The sequence below is a fragment of the Anguilla rostrata genome, chromosome 18 (genome assembly GCF_018555375.3).
Source record: "Anguilla rostrata isolate EN2019 chromosome 18, ASM1855537v3, whole genome shotgun sequence".
Lineage (NCBI taxonomy): Eukaryota > Metazoa > Chordata > Actinopteri > Anguilliformes > Anguillidae > Anguilla > Anguilla rostrata.
The window spans coordinates 18,392,899-18,412,147 of NC_057950.1; the positions used below are offsets into that span (position 1 = coordinate 18,392,899).

At 43.0% G+C, this 19,249-nt stretch overlaps 2 protein-coding genes across 3 annotated transcripts; one reads left to right on the top strand and one right to left on the bottom strand.

The window, feature by feature from the left end:
• Positions 1–271: 271 nt before the first annotated feature.
• Positions 272–5,576, bottom strand: klhl31 (kelch-like family member 31). The gene is made up of 3 exons (XM_064317352.1): positions 5,419–5,576; positions 3,128–4,324; positions 272–2,501 (listed from the first exon to the last, which is right to left on the bottom strand). Exons 2-3 carry the CDS (start codon positions 4,294–4,296, stop codon positions 1,769–1,771), a joined length of 1,902 nt encoding a protein of 633 aa, XP_064173422.1. The 5' UTR covers positions 4,297–4,324; positions 5,419–5,576; the 3' UTR covers positions 272–1,768.
• Positions 5,577–6,171: 595 nt separating this feature from the next.
• Positions 6,172–18,860, top strand: eloal (elongin A, like). 2 transcript variants are annotated; one of them, XM_064317355.1, is made up of 12 exons: positions 6,172–6,313; positions 7,884–7,940; positions 8,076–8,188; positions 8,386–8,558; positions 8,646–9,121; positions 9,233–9,332; positions 9,744–9,905; positions 10,301–10,398; positions 11,337–11,517; positions 13,773–13,923; positions 16,192–16,280; positions 17,991–18,860. In XM_064317355.1, the coding sequence occupies exons 1-12, from the start codon at positions 6,239–6,241 to the stop codon at positions 18,050–18,052; spliced, it is 1,737 nt and encodes a 578-aa protein (XP_064173425.1). In that variant the 5' UTR covers positions 6,172–6,238; the 3' UTR covers positions 18,053–18,860. The 2 variants fall into 2 exon arrangements, with proteins under 2 accessions (XP_064173425.1, XP_064173423.1); XM_064317353.1 differs by having other exon boundaries at positions 8,386–9,121.
• Positions 18,861–19,249: the final 389 nt, after the last annotated feature.

Genomic DNA, 19,249 nt, shown 5'->3' on the forward strand with positions numbered 1-19,249 from the left:
CCCATGCCCTCTGTAGTTACCCTTTCTTTCCTTTCTGAATTTCCTCTGGAATAGTTACGGTACAGCCATATTAGTGTTATGCAAAAATGTTTGATCATTCTTTATGCTATTTTATGGTATGGTACTGCAATACCGTTACTATTACTTATAATATTAACAAATTTTTAAAAAATTCTCATAGATTTATGTTTCTCTTCAACTGTTTATTTTTGGCACAGATGTCAGCAACTTACAATGCTTTATTGTAATGTACAAAGAAAAAGAAATCAAGTTCTGATTTTCTTAGGAAACTTTAATGAAGACATAGAGCTTTGAAAAGACTAAGATACTTGGATGAAATCAAGCATTTATGTCACACACATTCACAAATGGTGGAACACAGAGTCAACAACAGGGAACCAACAACAAACTGTACACCATTTAGGAAGGTACCTTAGTTACCTTTCACATGCTCTACACCAGCATTACAGCATAAAAACGGTTTCACATAATTTACTTTCAACCCAAGAACATTTAAAACATGAACTGTCAGGGAATTCCTGAAGCGCTACATGCAAAGTAGCATTCATCCCAGAGGCAGTCCAGGCGTAAAACATGCTTCCAGTGTTTAAATTAAATCTATTATTTTTCTTTTTTTACAAAAGGCTTTCAAACTCCTCTCTGTTCCTTTATTGTCCCCAGTCAACCTTCTCAACATACTCAGGCTCACTCAACATGGATCCTTCAGAAAGCAAATGACGACATGCTTTTGCCCAGACAGGCACCCGCACCCTCTGTATCTGAGCAGCCAGAAGTATACCTGCACGTATGAATGAAACAAATAAATATGCCCCCCTCCCTGTATGCCTACTCCTGGCAGCCAGCACTCACTGATATAAAATTGACAATACCTTTTCGTTTCTTAATTATGAATAATTTACTACTAATTTATCGACATTCACCAACGAGAGACTTGGTTTTACTTTTCGGAAATGGCAGGGTTTTTATATAAACCCATGCACATACAAATGTCTAATTTCATTTTCTAATTGTTTACTCCGGAAATGAGAAGCAGGACTGTTATGTCATAGAGATCATGTTATACTAATGTTATTGGCCCCAGAGGGAAAAGGTTACTTTTTTAAAAATCAAATATGAATTATAGCCAAATCTGTCCTTTAAAAAAGGTTTTAAATACAATGTTATTTTCCAGGTGCCACAAGTACAATGCACACTCACTACACTATGTAACAAAAAACTTCTGTACAAATGTCTCTAGTTGTCAGTGTTCCCTTTAAATAAAATATTTCCAGAATATTCTGAATATTTCATCACAGATATACCCACCATGGCTTGCTCTGAATACAGCATTTAGGATATTCAGAAAAGGACAACATTCAAATTTGGCTAAATTTCTAAAATGGTCGCATTGTTGAAAATACAGATCCTTACAGATCCTGTGTTTTATCTATGAAGTATGCTAAAGTATTTATTTTGTTTATAAGTATCTGGTATTTAATTTCTCAGATGAGATTTAAGATACAATTTTGTATTATCATTTATCTCTCAAAACCTTTGATGGATAGTAATGCTTTTGGGAGGCAAACATTCTTTCCCTGAATTATTTATTATTCTAAATACAGTTTGTCAAAGAGGAATATATTATTTATCACATTTACAGTTTCAATAACTGTGACAAAAAAAAACGTTTACGGGAGGGAGGGGTTTCCTTTCCTGTCTGGCTCTGTATTGGCTGGCAGTAAACTACATTGTCCTGCTTATGTGATGTTTATATACTGACTGGTGCAGATGATACTGAGCTGGCCCTGGACTCCCGAGTTTTGCGGGTCGGTATGGTAACCACACAGCACGAGATGCCGACCGTGGCCTCCGGCAGCTCCTCTTCCTCGGTCCATTCGTTGAGATCGGGATTGTAAATCTGGACACATTTCTTGTACTTCTTCTCGATCTCATTCCAGCCTCCGAGGAGGTAGATCTTGCTGTCGAGGGTGCCGATGCCGGCCGTGCTCACCCCCGTGAGCAAGGGGGCGGTGTAGCTCCACTGCCCATTGTGAGGGTTGTAGCATTCAACCGCCAAGACATCCACCCTCTCCCCGCGGCCGCCAAGCTGGCTGCCGCCGAGGACGTAGGCACGGTCGGCGGCGCTGATGGCGCAGTGCCAGCCCCTTGGGGTGCTGAGGCTGTTCTTGTCCTGCCAGCTGTCGGTGGAGGGATCGTACGCGCACACAGAGCGCGAGTAGGCGTTGTTGATGTAGCCTCCTGTGACAAGGATTTTACCGTCGATTACCGTGCTGGCGTGGCAGCACCTGGCCACTTCCATGGAGGCTTTCATCTGCCACTGGTTGGAGGACGGCACGTAGCACTCAACCGAGGACTGGGGCCCCTCGGAGTTGCGGCCCCCGACAGCGAACAGCAGGCCGTTGAATGAGTTGAGGCTGAAGTGGGTACGCTTCTGGATCATGTTGGTCAAATGGATCCAGCTGTTGAATCTGGGATCATATCTGAGAAACAAACAGGAATTGTTTGGTTTGTTTAGAGCAATGGCTCCCAAATTCAGTCCAGGAGGATCCCTGGTTTTCATTCCAACCATAATACAACTAAATTTTTACATTTTTTTATGTTTTAAATGCCCCATATACATATTATGCTATATTGCAAAAATCACATAATAAGAGATAAAAAAAGATTTTTAACTAATCAAATTAAAGACTGTGAATCAACTATTTGTGAAAATATGGACACATGACCACTAAAACTAACCATTTAGTAGATTTAAAATTCAAAGAAAAGCAAATGATAATGTACCTACGTTGTGTTATCAAGCTTAAGGGAAGAATTATTAAAGAACTTAAACACGTGTTCAACAACCTTAAGTAAGCAGGAGATTACCTGGGATGGAAACCAGCATTACCCCAAACTGGTATTACCCCAGACCGAACTTGAGAATCACAGGTTAAGTGTGTATATTTTCATACCACCCAATGTAAAAGAGTAAAAGAGTAAAAAAAAAAAAAAAAAGGTCAATTTAAAAATTTGGCCATGTTAGCAGAAGCAGAGAAAATGAAGACAAAAGAAATAGGCCAGAAATAAATGATTAAATGCCCTAACAAACCATGTGAAAACTCACCTGCAGAAATTGCTAACGGCGTGCTTAGCCTGGTTTCTGGCATCGTTCTGGTCTTCACCACCAGCGACATAGAGGAAGCCATCCAGGACAGCCACACACTGGTTAAAGCTCTTAGCAGGCATCTCGGTCAGCTTGTTCCAGATGCCGTCGGGGTCTCTGTAGAGGACGTCTTTGCTGAGGGACTTCTCTGTCAGAGCGGGACGCCCCCCCACCGTCAGTAAGACACGGAGGCCGCCACGGAGCTTCGTCCTCCTGGACTGCAGGATGTTCTGCTGATACGGCAGCAGGTGGTAATTCATGGCGTCCACGAGGAGCCGGTGGCACTCGTTGTCGTTCATCATTCGAGGCACGCTCTGCACGTGGTTCACGAGGTCCTGGGCGGAGATGGTGCCGAAGCGGATGTTGTTTAGCAGGTCAGCGGCGTACTTCAGCCTCTTCTCATCAAAGTCCAGCCACTTGATAGCGATCTGGAAGGCGGTGATCTCAGAGGGCAGCTGCAGGGAGTCGTCCATGAGGAAGTCGCTGATCTGCTCGTAGGTGAGCTTCAGGAACTGCTCCATCTCTGAGAACTCAATGAAGTTCTCCCTCATGAACTTCTGCGCGGCCTGCTTGGTGGTCTTGAGCCCGTAGGTGTCTGCGATGTTGGCCACGTACATGCAGTTCTCCACGGTAATCTCCTGCATCAGGAAGTCGCTGCACATCCTCACCAGACTCTGAATCTGAAGGAAAATTGCCGCCGCGATGGTGCTTCCAATGGTGTAGAGGGACAGGGTCAGCTTGCCCGAGTATGCGTACGTGATGGCGGTGGCGAGGCCCACAGGAGACAAATCGTTGAGGTCCAAATGCTGGATGGAGGAATCCTTCTTCAGCACATTCTGAATGTATTCACTGCAGGAAGCCATCACAACCTTGTGCACACTGAAGGTTTTTGTCTTGGTGGCCACGGTTAAGTCACACAGGAAGCTGTCTTGTCTCATGGTGTTCAGACCCTCCAGGAGGTTTGGGCAGTATGCAGGATCATTCACCTCAGTTGAGATGCAGCTGAAGCCATTCCCTCCCTCTAAAAGAGTATTGAGGCCATTCATTTTGTTAATTGGACCATCCTCCACTATCATCTCACTGATGTCTCCCTTGATCTTTTTGGTGGTCTTGTTCTTCTTTGGTGCCATGACTGCAGCAGTGGGTCACAGCCAAGACCTAAAAAAAGTTAAAGGTTATCTTTTTTCCCAACTGTATTTTTATATTTATAAAATGTAGCCAATTCAGGCAATGACATGTCAACGACAATACGTAATATCATGGCATTGGACAAAATATAAACGGGGGCCCAAGGCCATACTATGAGTGAGTAAAGACATGCTTCCCCATGTGTCCTTTAAAATTAGTTATGTGTTATGTATGCCTAATGTAGGCTACTCTAAATTGACGGACGGTGGAGTGTAAGTTCATCCGGGAAATTGGGAACACATTTTTTCAATTTACGGAGAAAACTGGTTTACCTTATTTGCACACATTTATTGTGACAAGTAGAGCCTTTATCGAATGATTCCCTATCTACGCGTGAGACGGATCCGGTGCTATTTACGGCGCAGCGCGCCTGTGAAGTGGTCTATTACCGTCCTCAAATTCCCAAGTCACGTGCTACAGCAGTACAAGCATTGGCAATGAAAGCAGAAAATATTCCCTTACAGAAAGTAAGTTTCAGCAACATACAAAAGTTTAGTATTTCACAGGTTCTGACTAATCGGCAGAAATTCGGTTATGAGCATTTACAATTTGAATATTGTGAAAATCACCGAGCCGTTACCCAACATTCCACTCTTTGCATCTGTCACATTTTATCAACACCAGCTCCAAGAATAGCCGCACTGCCAGGCTCAACCACAGGCTCTTTTTCCCTAAAAGACTTCGTATTTAAGGGGCCTTTCTTAATTTCATCTAAAGTTAACATATGCTTTTCAATATAATATACAATCATTCTGATTCAACAATGCCAACTAAAGGTTCATATTATTGTAAGCCTATTATTATTCGTTATTTTAAAATCTTTTTGTGTGTGTGTGTGTGTAATTGATTAAATATACTGCCCTCGTGCGATTTTGGTATTTGACGACAACAATAACCATGACAGCACTGATATTTGAGAGAACTGTTGCGATTAGGCTGTTTGCCCTATAGCCTACCAGAAAATAAAAATCGCTGTTTAATGGCATATTGACTTTTGTCATATGCAAATAGTATGAAAAGCAATGAAAAGGATGGTACATGCAGATCAGACATGTCACACTTACCTGACAGATAGCAATGAATGAGGCAGAAGTTGGTGGTGAATTGACCTGTACCTCCAAGCCCTGGTGAGGAGCAGAGAGAAAGAATCAAAACTTAACAGTAGCAGAGTAGCCTGGCAATTAACTCCTCCTCTAACTGAAAGCAGGGCAAAGAAGGGATTGCGCAATTCGGTGGTGGAACCCATCCTCTATTTCGGTTCGACCACCAGTACAATATCTTTAACGCCCATAGTAAAAGAAGCAATTGGGAAGCATGGCATATTACATCAAATGTGGCCTACGTCAAATGTTAAATGTACGAACAGCAAAATTTCTAAATAACAGTAGCCTATGTACTGAACCACACAAACTAATTGGTTTCCTTTCAGCCATAGAAGACTTTTTAAGGTATAGTTAAAGGAGGAGCAGAAGCAACAACAACAGCAACAACATTTATTTCTATTGGGTTTGACATGTAATTAATTCTGCTTGTTCAAATTCGTTACAGATTTGACAATTGTTGCATCGCCAGCTCATCGCAATGGTGCAGAAAGACATTGGGCAAATATTCACAGTTCATAATGAAATCAGGTGTTGTTGCAAATACTTATTGGGGGATACGTTTATTAGGCTATTTCTACGCATTCGATTCGGGAATTGTTGCTTTATATGAGTCATTCCATAAATACTGTTAGTCAAACCCAACTCAAGGCTTTTCATACCTGATGATTTCACACCTTTTTTTTCAATGAGCGTTCAATGAGCCACCGCCCCATATAAAAGATGACGACAGTGATTTCGACGTTTCCAATCCGCAGGTGAGTTGCTCACGTGAGAGGTTGTAATGGCCGCTGCTGATGTTTTGAAGAAAGTCTTGCAATTAAAACGTCAGCTTAAAGAATCATCCAATTCGAAAACGGTATGTTTTACAAAAAACTTCCCGTAATCTAAGAAATTCAATTAATATGCTTGACATGGATAGCCGTTGATAAACCCAATTTATTTTTAAACACCCTTCAAAACTACACGCTACTTTCACTAGCTATGGCCTTACCTTACTTACCTATTTGTGTATTGCACCATACAATTTATTATGCTTTATGATGAAATTTACTGTTTTTGCTTGTGAATATTCCTTCAAACTTGCGGGATGTTTTGAGAAAATTGACTGGTTATGGCCTACCAGATTTGTATCACTTATTTCGTCAGTCAGCTAACATAGAATAACATAAAACTAGGTTTGACCTTGTTTATAGAAGGCTTTTAAATTGTGAAAAGTACATACACATAACTCCTGAAGGGGCTTAACTGCACAATATTAATTTGTTGTGTTTTGAAATGCTTCATCAGTTTTGCAACCTGTATATTTGTGCATAGTAAAAGCAATGTTATTGCTGAAGATGGCCCATAATGTATAGGCTACCATGTTGGAATACAATATAGAGAAGACCTAAATGGGTTCTCTGGGAATTTCATGACTTAGTGTCTACTTTATTGCGTGCCATTCTCCACTGTTCTCCTTATTCTCTGAAGTGTATTTGTTGTGGGCTGTTGATTCAGGAGGCAGGCATGTGGTGGGCGCTGAATTCTAAAAATAACCAACACCCCTCCTCCACTCCACCCCAAAATCCATCTTGGATCTGCTGCCCACCTGCCCTGCTCCTGAAATCAGAATTAAACCCCCAAAACAAGGAAAAGGAAACGCATGGAATGCGAACGAATACACATGGAAACGGCGAACTGAAGTTCTGAGCTCGACTTTCGGTCCCTTGGGGAGAACAGTAACGGCATGTTGTAATACGAGTCCCCTCGGCTCGGTGACATCTGCTGTGAATATATTGCTGTCCTGCTGGTACTGCTGCCAGCCGTGTGCACCCGCCCTGGCTTGTGAGGTCAGCTAATTCTTTTTACAGCCAAGGTAGCTGCCGACATTAGCATTGCCCATTTATAGTACATGGTAGGGGCTGGCTGGTTCTGTGGTATTCCCATACATAGCCCCTGATCTCAGCGCACACTCAGCTATTCTGGCTTTTTAGAGATCCTATGGTAAGGGGCCTCACCATATTCGGTATCTCCGGCTACGTATTTTTCAATGGGCTCTTGTTTAAAAAAAAAAAAAAAAAACGTACTCAGGGATGTGTGGTCATGGCGTTTAAGTAGTAAAAGGGTTCTGTCATATGTAACTGGAGTGAATGGGACTGTGTATTTTGCAGGGTCACCAAGTATGTGTGGCTGCCCCCCCCCCACACACCCCCCCAAAAAAAAAATTGTTAATCATTGGGGTGGGGGGGAACCTTAGGACATGAGATTATGAACATTTGTTTTGCAACTGAAATGTGAAATGTGTAGTCTGTAAGTGTGTAATGAGAAGGAATAAGCAGGGGTTTAGATTGCAGAGAAGTTTTCAGGCCCCTCTTGTAAATTGCCATCCAGTGATTTTTTTTTTTCCAAGGACAGTGTGAATGTAAACCTCTGGTTCATCTCTTCAGATTCTGAAAACCTTGAAGAGACTTCAGGAACTGGACGTAACCCTTAACATCCTTGCAGTAAGGGACAACTGTGTAATCTTGCCCAACTCGCCTGTTTTGCATGCACTGACCGGAAAGGTTACATTTCATTCAGGATTCCTGTTTCAAAGTTCATAATCTTTTTTAAAAAGGATTTTCTTCCACATTCATCAGGACACAGGAATAGGGAAAGCAGTCAATGCTTATCGAAAGCATTCAGATGCTGGAGAAGTGGCAAAATCATTAGTTAATCAATGGAAACAGTTAGTCCCCAAGGAACCTACCAGGTATGTGTAACTTATTCCTGGGTGTTGTCAATAAATGTCTGTGTGATAATTTATGCTTGCATTATTTTGCTTTTAGAAGTAGCGGCATCATCATTATCAGTCATAATAGTATTAGCAGCAGCAACTGTTTGTACATTTGTAACCTCATCAAATTAATGCCAGTGATTCTTCAATGTTGACATATCTGTGATGCTCAGTCCTGTCCAGGAACAGTCAGGAGATGAGGAACAGTGCCATAAAGATCAGCTGAAGGTCTCTGAAAATAAGTGTTTTGATGATAAAAAGTCAGGATCTACAGGTTCAGATACCGAATGCAAACCAGGAGGCAGTCATAGGAGGAGCAAAGTTCCCTTCAAGCAGGAGTCCAGAGGTGACCGTTCCCATCTCCATCTGAACAACACCCCCAAAAAAGACAAGAACAAAGTCTCATCCCCAAAGTCTTCTCTGCTACCTACAGTGCATCCAGATGTGGACTCCAAGTTCAGGGGAAGCCGTAAAAGGGGTGTGTGCGAGATCACGAATGGCCAAGAGGCCAAACGCTCTCAGAAGGACAAGAAATCCTCCAGGGCTAAGGAGACTCCTCCGGAGCGCAAGGAAAAGGAAGAACCATCAGATGAGAAGAAAGGGCAGAATGGTGAAGTGAAAAATTTGGACACAGAGGAGAAGGCCACGAAGAAGACGAAGAAAGGAGGTGAGTGCGCCAATGAGAGCCAGCCCAGTGGGGACGAGATGGGAAAGCCCACCATGTCCTTTGAGTCCTACCTCAGCTATGACCTGAAGGCTCCCAAGAGGAAGAAGAAGCCTTGTGACAGCCAGAAAACCCTGAAGAAGTTCAAAGTCGCTGCTGTAGGAGAGGAGCCCCAGAGAAGGGCCTCCTGTGGGAAGAGCATAACTGAGCAGCCCAAACGATCTTTAGAGGAGTCTCCCAAAAAGGTAATATTTGTTTTATATAATGGGTGATAACTCTCTTCGGCTCTTATTCTGGGAGTCTGTGCATGTGTGTGTTCCCCTTGGATGTAGACCCTCATTTTATTTGCTTTCCAGCCTTCAACTGGGTCAGTGATGGACTTGCTTAATATTCCACTACCAGCATTCTTACCAGAGTGTGAGGACTTTACCACTTTCCCATACTTTGAGAAGAAATGTAAGTATGCGAAAGGCCAGTAGTGTGTTTGGCTCAGATTCAAGCGGCATCACTGAGTCAATTAAATGCCATTGCTTATCTTTTTCTTCACTAATGCAGTTTGCCAAGCTTGGCACCAAAATGAAAAATATTTGTTTGCATTTGTGGAATAATGGTAAAACCTAGAATATGTTTGAGTCAAACTTGGTATGCACTGCTAGTTTTATTTATTAAAAATAAATAAATAAATAAATAAAGCGCTTTTCTTTCGGCGTGTAAACTTTTAAGCAAAGGCTTCCCTTGACCTCCTTTGAACTATATTACAAGTTTTGTTTGTTTTGAGACTAACCTGCTTTTATTAAAAAAAATTTTTGCCCTCGGACCTCTAAATTCCTGTTATGAGTTTAGCGTTTGGGTCTCTCTGACTTGCAGCTGAGGACGAGGCCAGTGCTGTTAGTGAAGAGGCCCCTGTTTTCACTGGGCAGAGGCTCAACAGGAAGATGCAGGTGTACTCTGGAACGAAGACCAGCTTCCTGCCCACCATGATGAGTCTGCACCAGCAGTGTATCCGTACGCTTCAGAACAACATCGACTGTGAGTGCGGGTTTTGAGCAAAGGGTCCACGTGTGCATATATAGTGCCCTCCATAATGTTTGGTACATAGACATTTCTTTATTTATTTTTTTATTGATCTGGCTCTGTACTTCACAATTTTAGATTTGTCAGTTTGTCAAACAATTCAGATGCAGTTAACGCGCAGATTCTCAGCTTTTATTAAAGGGTATTCTTATACATTTTGGTTTCACCATGTAGAAATGACAGCACTTTCTATACATGACTCTCCTCCCATTTCGGGGCACCATAATTGTCCCAAGTGTAATGGAGGGCACTGTACCTGCGTGCATGTTTGTATCTGCATGTGGCCACAGAAATGTGGACTGGCGGCTGGGTTTCCTCCTGAACTGTAGGGCCTGCATGGTGTCTTGCAGTGCTCTATGAGATTGGAGGGGTGCCGTTTGATATCCTAGAGCCGGTGCTGGAACGCTGCACCCCTGAACAGTTGCTTCGGATCGAAGAATGCAACCCGGTAAGAATATCACCGCGGGTCGGTGAGCATCGGCGGGACAACGTTTGGTCATGTAGGGTGCTTTGGGCAAACTGAGGTGGCGTGGTTTTCTTTTTCCCCTCATGAACGGCACTGGCTGTGGGGAAAGCTCTGCCAGCACACTGCTCTTCAGTCTTTGGCTGCATCCCGGAGCACTGGTCTCCTCCTAGTGGGTACTCCACAGGTGAAAAGCCCTTGTGACCTTGTTTACTTGGTGTAATTGGACTGGAGCCCACAGGTGCGTTATCCTTTCCTTCGCTGTCTTTCATTTCCTCTCTGGCATAGCGCAGGCTCTCTCACTCTCAAGATGACTGAACAAACTCATCCCATCTTCTCCTCCTCCTCCTCTTTCTCTTGCTCTTGTGAGTAGAATAAGGGCCCCTCTGTTGCTGTCAGATTTAGACTAGGTCATTGTAGGACAGCTGAGAGAGGTGTGACCGAAAATGACACTACACCTGTTTAACAGTTTCACGTCGTGATTTTAATTAAGATGAATTTAAGTACTGATCATTCTTTCAGCATGGTTTCATGTGCACAAGATGGGAGGGAAGCTAATGCATATAAACATGTTTCCCTCTGGGTTTGTATATTTGTGTACTGATCTTCCATTTTAGGCTTCTTCTGTATTACTTGGGTTGGTGTGTGTTTAAATGCCAGGTGTTACAGAAACAAAAACCAGCTGTACTGGATATTTATATCTGAACCTGGCTGCACCTGCTGGCAGTGTCAATGTCTATGTGTAATTTTGTTAATGTATTTCTTGGCACTGATTGGGTGTGGGCCTTTTCACTTGATGCCAAAATAAGTAGCTGCGGGGGGGGGGAGGGGGGGGACTCATCCATTGCTCCATTTGGTTCTTGTAATTTGAAATGACAGCAGTTTGCACTGATAAAATATGCAAGTGCATGCTGTTCCCACAGGTGTACATTGGCGATACTGATCATCTGTGGGAGAGACACTGTCAGAGAGACTTCCGGAATGGCTGTCTAGAGGAGTACGAGTCCTGGAGAGAGATGCACCTCCGGCTGTCCAAAGAGCGGGAGAAGAAGCTGCAGAAGCTGACGGAGAGCATCGTCTCCGCTTACTCCGGGAAACCTAAAGGTGTGCGTAGGACAGGGGTGGGCATCTCCGGTCCTGGAGGGCTGGTGTGTATGCAGGTTTCTCCAGTTACCCTGGTTAAATGAGCTAATTGACTGTTTATGCCAACGCTCGTAGATTAGGTGAGCCAAACGTTTCATATAGGGACACAAGAACAGTCTTCGGTGTCCCATAATTAAGGTCAGAAATGGACACGGCCCTCGTTGCCCACCTCTGCTGTGGGGAACACACCCACAGGTGTGGTGGCTTAAGGCTGTGTGTACAGTCTAAATCAGGGGCTTCCCTGAGGTGCCACTTTTGGAGCTCAGTGTTTGGAGCTCTGCTTTTTGAAGCACTGGAGCACTACAGACAATCTCTGCCCCATTAATGCGGTAAATGCTTGCTTCTGAAGTACCGCCTTCCACAGTCAGGGTCATTCTGAGCCAAGCTGGAATGACTGTTGGCTGACATGCAGCAAAACTGCTTTAACTTGAACCTGTTTTTAATGTTTAATGAGCTTGTTGAACTGGTACATAACAGAAGATTGTTTTCTTGGCTATCTGTCATGACAGCATTGTGTGATTGCTTAATCTTATTTTTCACGTTCTGCAATTTCCTTGTCATCTCCATATTTGAATAATGATTGTACATTTAAAAATTTTTTAAACCATCCACATGGCACATGAATATTATTTATGGGGAATGCTGTTGAGTGGTTTAGTTTGAGAAAGGGAGTTTACTCTATGTATGCTCATCCGATTGAAGGCAAATTTGACGATCTCTATAGTTAAGATGGTTTGTCTCACACTGCCCTCCCTCGAGTAAATAGTGTTCTGGGATATGCTGTCCTCTCTGGGTGGTGTGAACTGGATGTTCTCTGTGGACTGTTGCATTGCAGTGATTTTTTTTCTCCCTCCGCTCCTTCCCACCCCCTCAGACAGGCTGATTTGAGCGCTTTAAACAGTTGTCTTTTCTAAAGGGGGTGCACTATCACCGGCTCCTGCTAATGCTGCCCTGCAGCAGGTTAGCATAGGTCTGGCCATCTGTCATCAATGACTATAAATAGCTGTAAATGGCACCCAGTGTGAGGGGTTAACTGAGAGAGCCTGCTGGTTTGTGACTGATTACTGAGGCCTGGTAGAGCTGGAGCTCAGGCTCACATAATCCAGCTTTTAAGAGATTTCATTGCTTATGTATTTAGATTTTTATTGATTTCTTTTTTTAGACGTGCATGCATGTACACTTCATTCAGATAATATACCAGTTTGGTACAAGTTAATGTACAATAATTATTACTGACAACTTGCTGATGTCTGTTCCAGCTTCAGGACTGTGCAACATTTTAATTATTTTGAGTCTTGTGTGCAAGTGACATTGCACTGCAGTATATGGATTTTTTCCTGACCGAGAATAGCAGGGGTGTTTCATGAAATGGAATCGAGTTTGTCTCCTACGTAATCAATATTGTCAATCAATCAATGGCAATGTACTGTCCAGCTAGGATGTCAATTTTTCAGTTTTGCTTGAATTTTCTTTGGTGCCCAACACACCGTATTAGACTTAATGATTTCAGGCATGAAAAGTACAGTACAATGCATAATAGTGTATTTTTGAAACCAAAAAGTTTTCTGCAGTCGTCATGTTGCACAGGTTGTTCAATTTCAGTCAACGTTTTGTTGGAATAGACTCACATTTAAGTTTTAGTAATTGGCAACTGTGTCAATAATCCATGGTCCCTTGGTAGCTATAATACAGACTATTCCACATTTTGAGAGTCGATAGTCTCTTGTATCCACCAGCACTTTCATAGTTTTCTGCTGTGCTGGCCCAGTCCTTGCTCTTCACTTCCTTACCTTCAGCTGAACCTGCTTCTCACCAATCTGTGATCACCATCTTCCGTATGTTGTACCATTTGAAAATCATATCCCACTGAAATCATGACATTGTCAGTTCATCATCATTCATTGTCCTAAATGCTTTCTGCTCATTTCTGCACATCTCAAGGTGAATTTGAATTGGTCTGAGATCATTTATCGAGGGAGCCCTAATCTAGGTTTGGGGCTCCCCTGTGAACCTCATTCATCCAACTGATCCTGGGTCAACAATCCTACTCGGAGATGCTGTGGGCCCATTGTAATACACTGTCTGTGCTGTTGAGCCTACATGTTGGCAACAGTGAAAGGCCTCTGGTCCCAGGTTATGGTATATTATCCTCCTTCACTAGCAAAGAGCTACAGCTGAGATTCATTGAACAAGTTACTCTGCTGCTCCCTCTACAGGTCGGCAGGTGAAGTTGGCGTTCATTAATTCCACTGTTAAGCCGCCCAGGAATGTACGGATCAAACAGGAAGTGCGCGGTACCGCTGGGCCCGTGATGTCCTCCAGCCTGCCGGACCGGCCCAGGCCAGCTCAGGCCCTGGACCGAACCAGGTCAGTCCATACGTCTGGTCAGGGGAGGCTTGCTCACATATTATGCCAACTGATTTTGGCTCCTGTAGTGGTGGTGGTGGTTGTTTTCTGTTGTAACCAGTTTGAGATGGTGTCATGTTTATGAGCTCCAGGCTTGTTGCCTGGATGTGTTTTCATATGAGCTCTACCATGGGGTGTGACAGAGCATAGATTGCTGTGATTGGCTGTCATGCTCAGATGGAACACTGCGATTGGACATTTGTTCTGATGAGCCTGACAGTGTGGTGCCAGAGAATCAATCAATCAATCAATCAATCAATGCTTGATTGAGTGTGGTGCCAGAGAAGCTGACTGTTGTGATCCTGAAAGCGCTGTGGTGGCCAATGCTGGCAGTGAGCTGGGCTCTTTCAGTGGAGCGAGCAGCATTTCCCACTGTTCTGTGCACTGCAAAATAAATAAATAAATACAATATTTTTTGATAAATTATACAAAAATATTGCATGAGGCAGGTGAGTCAGTTTGACTCATTTCAAGATTTGCAATTTGGTGAGACTGTTTTCACTTGACAAGCAAATGGAAACTTAAAACAAGGTCAAGTTTTTCACTTGAGGAAAAACAAAACAATTTTAAGTCTCATTTCATGACTAAAACACTTAAGAATCCTCTCCTTGAGCCTGATTAGAAGGTTGAAACTTGACCTGGATCCCAACATCCCAAAACAACCACTTCCTACTGCTACCAACTTCATCAGCATGTTTTAAGCCTTTGTGTTCATGTGCCTTCACAAATGTGCAGTGCTTCTGCAGACGTGTTGATTCCAATCAATAAATTCCAGTCCATTTTTGTATGGGTTTTGTCTGGTTCTGAAAAGCCCCAAAGCTAATTCCTTTGGACAGACCTCACTGTACTGGTAATACAGCCTCTGCTCTAGGACCCCATTCATTGCTCATTACTGGAGGCTATAAACGTCTGGAGGTTCAAATTCAAATGTACTTTAGTAGTATGAGAACTTAACTGCATGTACTTTACCGTTATTTGAACATGCATATGTAGTGGAATATGAAATGACTTGTATGAACCCCTGACACCCCTTAGATTGTACCCAGGCAATGGCCCCTATTTGGTTTGTTTTTTCAAAAATCTATTTTTTATGTCAAACACAAGTGCTTTCCCTCAGTTTAGTTTCCAATGGAATTTTGCATTTTTGCATGTAGAGCCGAAAATAATATTAAACAAATTTAACTGATAATTTTGGACTGTGCTCATTTAGTCAATTCTGTCTGTGTTTGTCTGTGCCTGTGTATATCTGTCTGCCTGCCTGTGTCGATGCCCGTGCCTGTCTGTGTCTCTGTATGGCTGCATAGTTTACGGCCCTGTTTACTGTCCGTTTCCAATGGGAGCGTGCCATTGGACGTGTAGCTCTGGGGGTGCGATGGGGGCGATAGTGGAGGCTGAAATGCCTTTTGCGTGAGGTGAGCCGGGCGCAGGGATCAGGGTAAAGTGCCGCATAAACTAGTTTGGTTCCGGTTTGAGGCGGTGTGCGGATCTCCCTTCCGACATGGCTGAAAGGCCAGTCTTCTGTGTACACAGCCTGCACTGAGCCTTCATTGGGCCTTTAGTATCCTCAGAATTTTATTTATTTATGAGGGAGATGAATTTGAGGCTGAGCTTGAAAAATTGGGTTTGCTGAATTAAATAAAAAAAAATAAAAATAAAATTTAAGTTTGATGTGAAAGCTATTGTCAGGTGCTGATGTCTTAATGTGTTTCTCTGCAATCTAATGCACAGCCACAAATACCTCACGTGCTGTGAAATAAAAATTTAACTTACTCTGGGCAGCAGGGAAAGGTCTAGTAAGTCTGCTTTAACCGATGTAAATCTTTTAGGCGATTTCACCAGTTCCATCATGTTTGAAGCAAATAGGCCTTTTGCTTTGTTGCTTGCAATAAGCCCCTGAACTTAAATTCACTGTGTTCAAATAATTATGCCCTCTTGGTACAATGGACCACTGATCTTCGGTCACTTCTTTAACTACTTTAAGTCTCAATTTACTTAGAACTTACTATTTCCCCTTCAGTATGGCACTTACAGCTTGACATTGTTAATTACATGACTTTTTAAATGTAGTGATGCCATTTTTGTGTGTATTTTTTGGTCCTAACAGGTGATAGCCTAATCTTTTTGTGCGCACTATTGTAAATCACTGTTCATCTCTGCAGGTGCGAAGTAAATTATTCATGTCAGACCTGTACGTGATGTCATTTCCTGCCTCTCCCTTCCCTCCTTTAGCGGGAAGGCTTTGGACAGCCGAGCGCGGCCTGGCTGCAGCGATGCTATGGCCAGCACCAGCCAAGCACCAGACCCCAGGAAGATTAAGAGTGAGTCCCTCCCTCTGTAGCCTGCTTTTGGGGATCACTGCTGGGACGCTGGGCTCGCCATTCTGTCAAAACCCCACTTCATGGGACACTGTTCTGTCACAGCCAGCATTCTGGGGGCACGGTTCAATCACAGCCCAGCTTCTGGGCATGCTCCTTCTACCAAAAGCATCAAACATTTCCTACCTCAGCACCTGGTACAAGAGCTCTGACTGCTCCTGTTCCTTCTACTGCTACTGATCCCGCTGCAGTTCACAGGTTGGGCTCACACAGACATGAACCACAGGAAGATGCTTTATGTGCAGCTTAAAGGGAGACTTTCACGTTCTATGGTTTTCTTGATATCATGTCAGTTTTGGTGGATTGTAGCACAGTGGGTAAGGAACTGGGCTTGTAACCGAAAGGTCGCAGTTTCGAATCCGTAGGACCTGCCGTGTACCTTGAGCAGGTACTTACGAATGCTTCAGTATATATCCAGCTGTATAATGGATACATGGAATGTAAAATGCTATGTAAAAAAAGTTGTGTAAGTCGCTCTGGATAAGAGCGTCTGCTAAATGCCTGTAATGTAATGTAATGGATTTTTCTGATTGGCCCAGACAGCTCACATGTGCAGTGATTAGCTGCTTCCTGATTGGAAGTTGATGATCACACACACAAACATTAATATCAGTTGTGATATTGTGCCGGTGGTGCTGCAGTCTCAGGTTGCATAAGACATAGGAAACACTGCTCCAGTCCCTCTGCTGCTTCTCTCAATGTCACGTTTGCCCCCTGGCTTCTCTGCCAAGCATGCTTCTCAGTGCCTGCGCTTTAATTTTGGCCCTGGCCCTACACAGTTCCACCCAAACGTATCTGATCTCTCCTGACTACACTAGCCTGGCCCTCATTGTGCATTCTTATCTGAAGGAGTGAAATTACACTCATCCTGTTTTCATGCGCACCTGTCTCTCTCTCTCTATCTCATATATTAAGTTATGTTATATGTTCTATGTTACATTACATTATATTACACCTCTGTCATGCGTCACTGCTCTACACTGCTGGCATAAAGGTAACCAAGTGAGAGTACTGAGCAGTTTGTCAGAGTTGTGCTGTTCTTCCAGTCAGGCTTTCAGGTCGGTTAAATCTGTATTATTGTGTACAAATGCACACCTGGTGCTTTAGTCTGCCTCGCGTTTCTCCAGCTGTTTCACTCCTCTAGCGTTGTGATTACAGCTGATGCTCAGTATAGTGTGGCCTCCTTACAGACAAGGGAATTTATTGAACCTACTCTACTCTTTTGCACCTTTCCCCCCTGCAGTTCTACTTTTTACATTTCCATTGAAGCTTATCATGCATGAGTGTTTGTGTGTGCAACTGGAAGCAAGAACAGCAGTAGCAAAATTTCACCACTAGGGGAAGTGATGTACCATCAAAATACAGTAGTTGTAGCTTGTGAGGGGAGAATGAGACTTCATAAGCACCAAAACGGGTGAAGGTCTCATGCATGGGTGAGTCTATTGCCTTTGCACTAATATGTGCAACAACTTTGTTCAAAGCTGATTAAAGATATCAGTACTATTCCTGTCATTGGTTTATACTGGTCTGTCTCTGGCACCATGTGGTGCATTAAATGTTTCAACAGTTTCACCCGTTGGTAGAGTATCACTGTTGGTTAGGATGGAGTGCCGCGCTGCCCTGCCTGAAGCCCTGTGTTTTTCCCCTCATCAGGACTGGCCCCGATGATGGCGAAGTCTCTGAAGGCCTTTAAGAAGCAGCTGGTCCGCAGATGAGACTGCAGTGAGGGGTGGAGAGCCGTGGACCCTGTATGAACGGTTTGAGATCGCCTCTCTTTCCTTTTGCGGCGTATGTTCGGACTCGTCTCCGTGCCACCCCTGAACTTGGGAATCGATCGCCTGGAAATATACTGATGTTACAGCAAAGTCTCACAACCGACTTGTTGGTGAAAATGAATCATGGCACTTTCCTCGATTGCTCATTTAAATCATGTAAAACTTTGATTAATCTGCATTGAATATACTGAGAAACTCATTCACCTGTGTGCAATCTTTTCTACTCCTGTATATTGCGCAATACACATTGTATTGTGTTGAGATAATACTGCAAAGGAAAAAAAAGGCTACTTCTGAGATTTGAATAATTTTCATAAAATAATCAAGATCACAATGCTATGACATTGGCCTGGAATTGTATGTATAAATGAACTCGTTACATTTTGCAGTAACATGTTAGTTGTTAGTTCCCCCTAGTGGTCTTGGGCATAAATACAATAAATTAAATGATTTGGAGAGGTTACCTTTTCCAAAAGGCATGCTCTTATGGTTAATGTTCTCCTTGTGTAAAATATATTTCACCAATGGCTGTATTATAAGATGCTTGCGCAAAACATTATTTTGTCCACAAGAGTTTAAATGTTGTATCATTTTTCATTTTTCATTACTTTAGTTCCCAGTCCCATTTGTGACATCACATCAAAGTGATTAGTTATAAAAAATAAAAAAACAACAAATCCAGGAGAATAAAAAAAGGGGTTTTGTATGTGTTTTTTGTTTGATGTATTAAATATTGAATCCGTTTTTATTTTGTCCCTTATTTGGAATGCCCCGGTCCCATTGCTGTCCCAAGCTCTACTCTCTATCCAGGACCGTCCAGTCTAGCATTTAAATCATCCAGTCAATGTTTCTCTTTTCTTTGCAGCCCAATGAATGAGCACAGCCAATGTACCTGGGAGTAACTAACCAAATGAACCCCCCCCCCCTCTGTGGGCAGTGCTATGACCAGTCATTCACTGCTTTGTGTGGGTCTGCTGTTCAGTTTGTATGGTGGAGTCTGGTATTGTATGGAGATTCAATACCAGACTGTGGGTGTGTCATCATAGTGAGAATGATCATACGTCCAAAAATAAAAACGAAAATAGCACACATTCAAAAATTAAAATAAAATAAATAATGAGGTTTAGGTAACCGTCC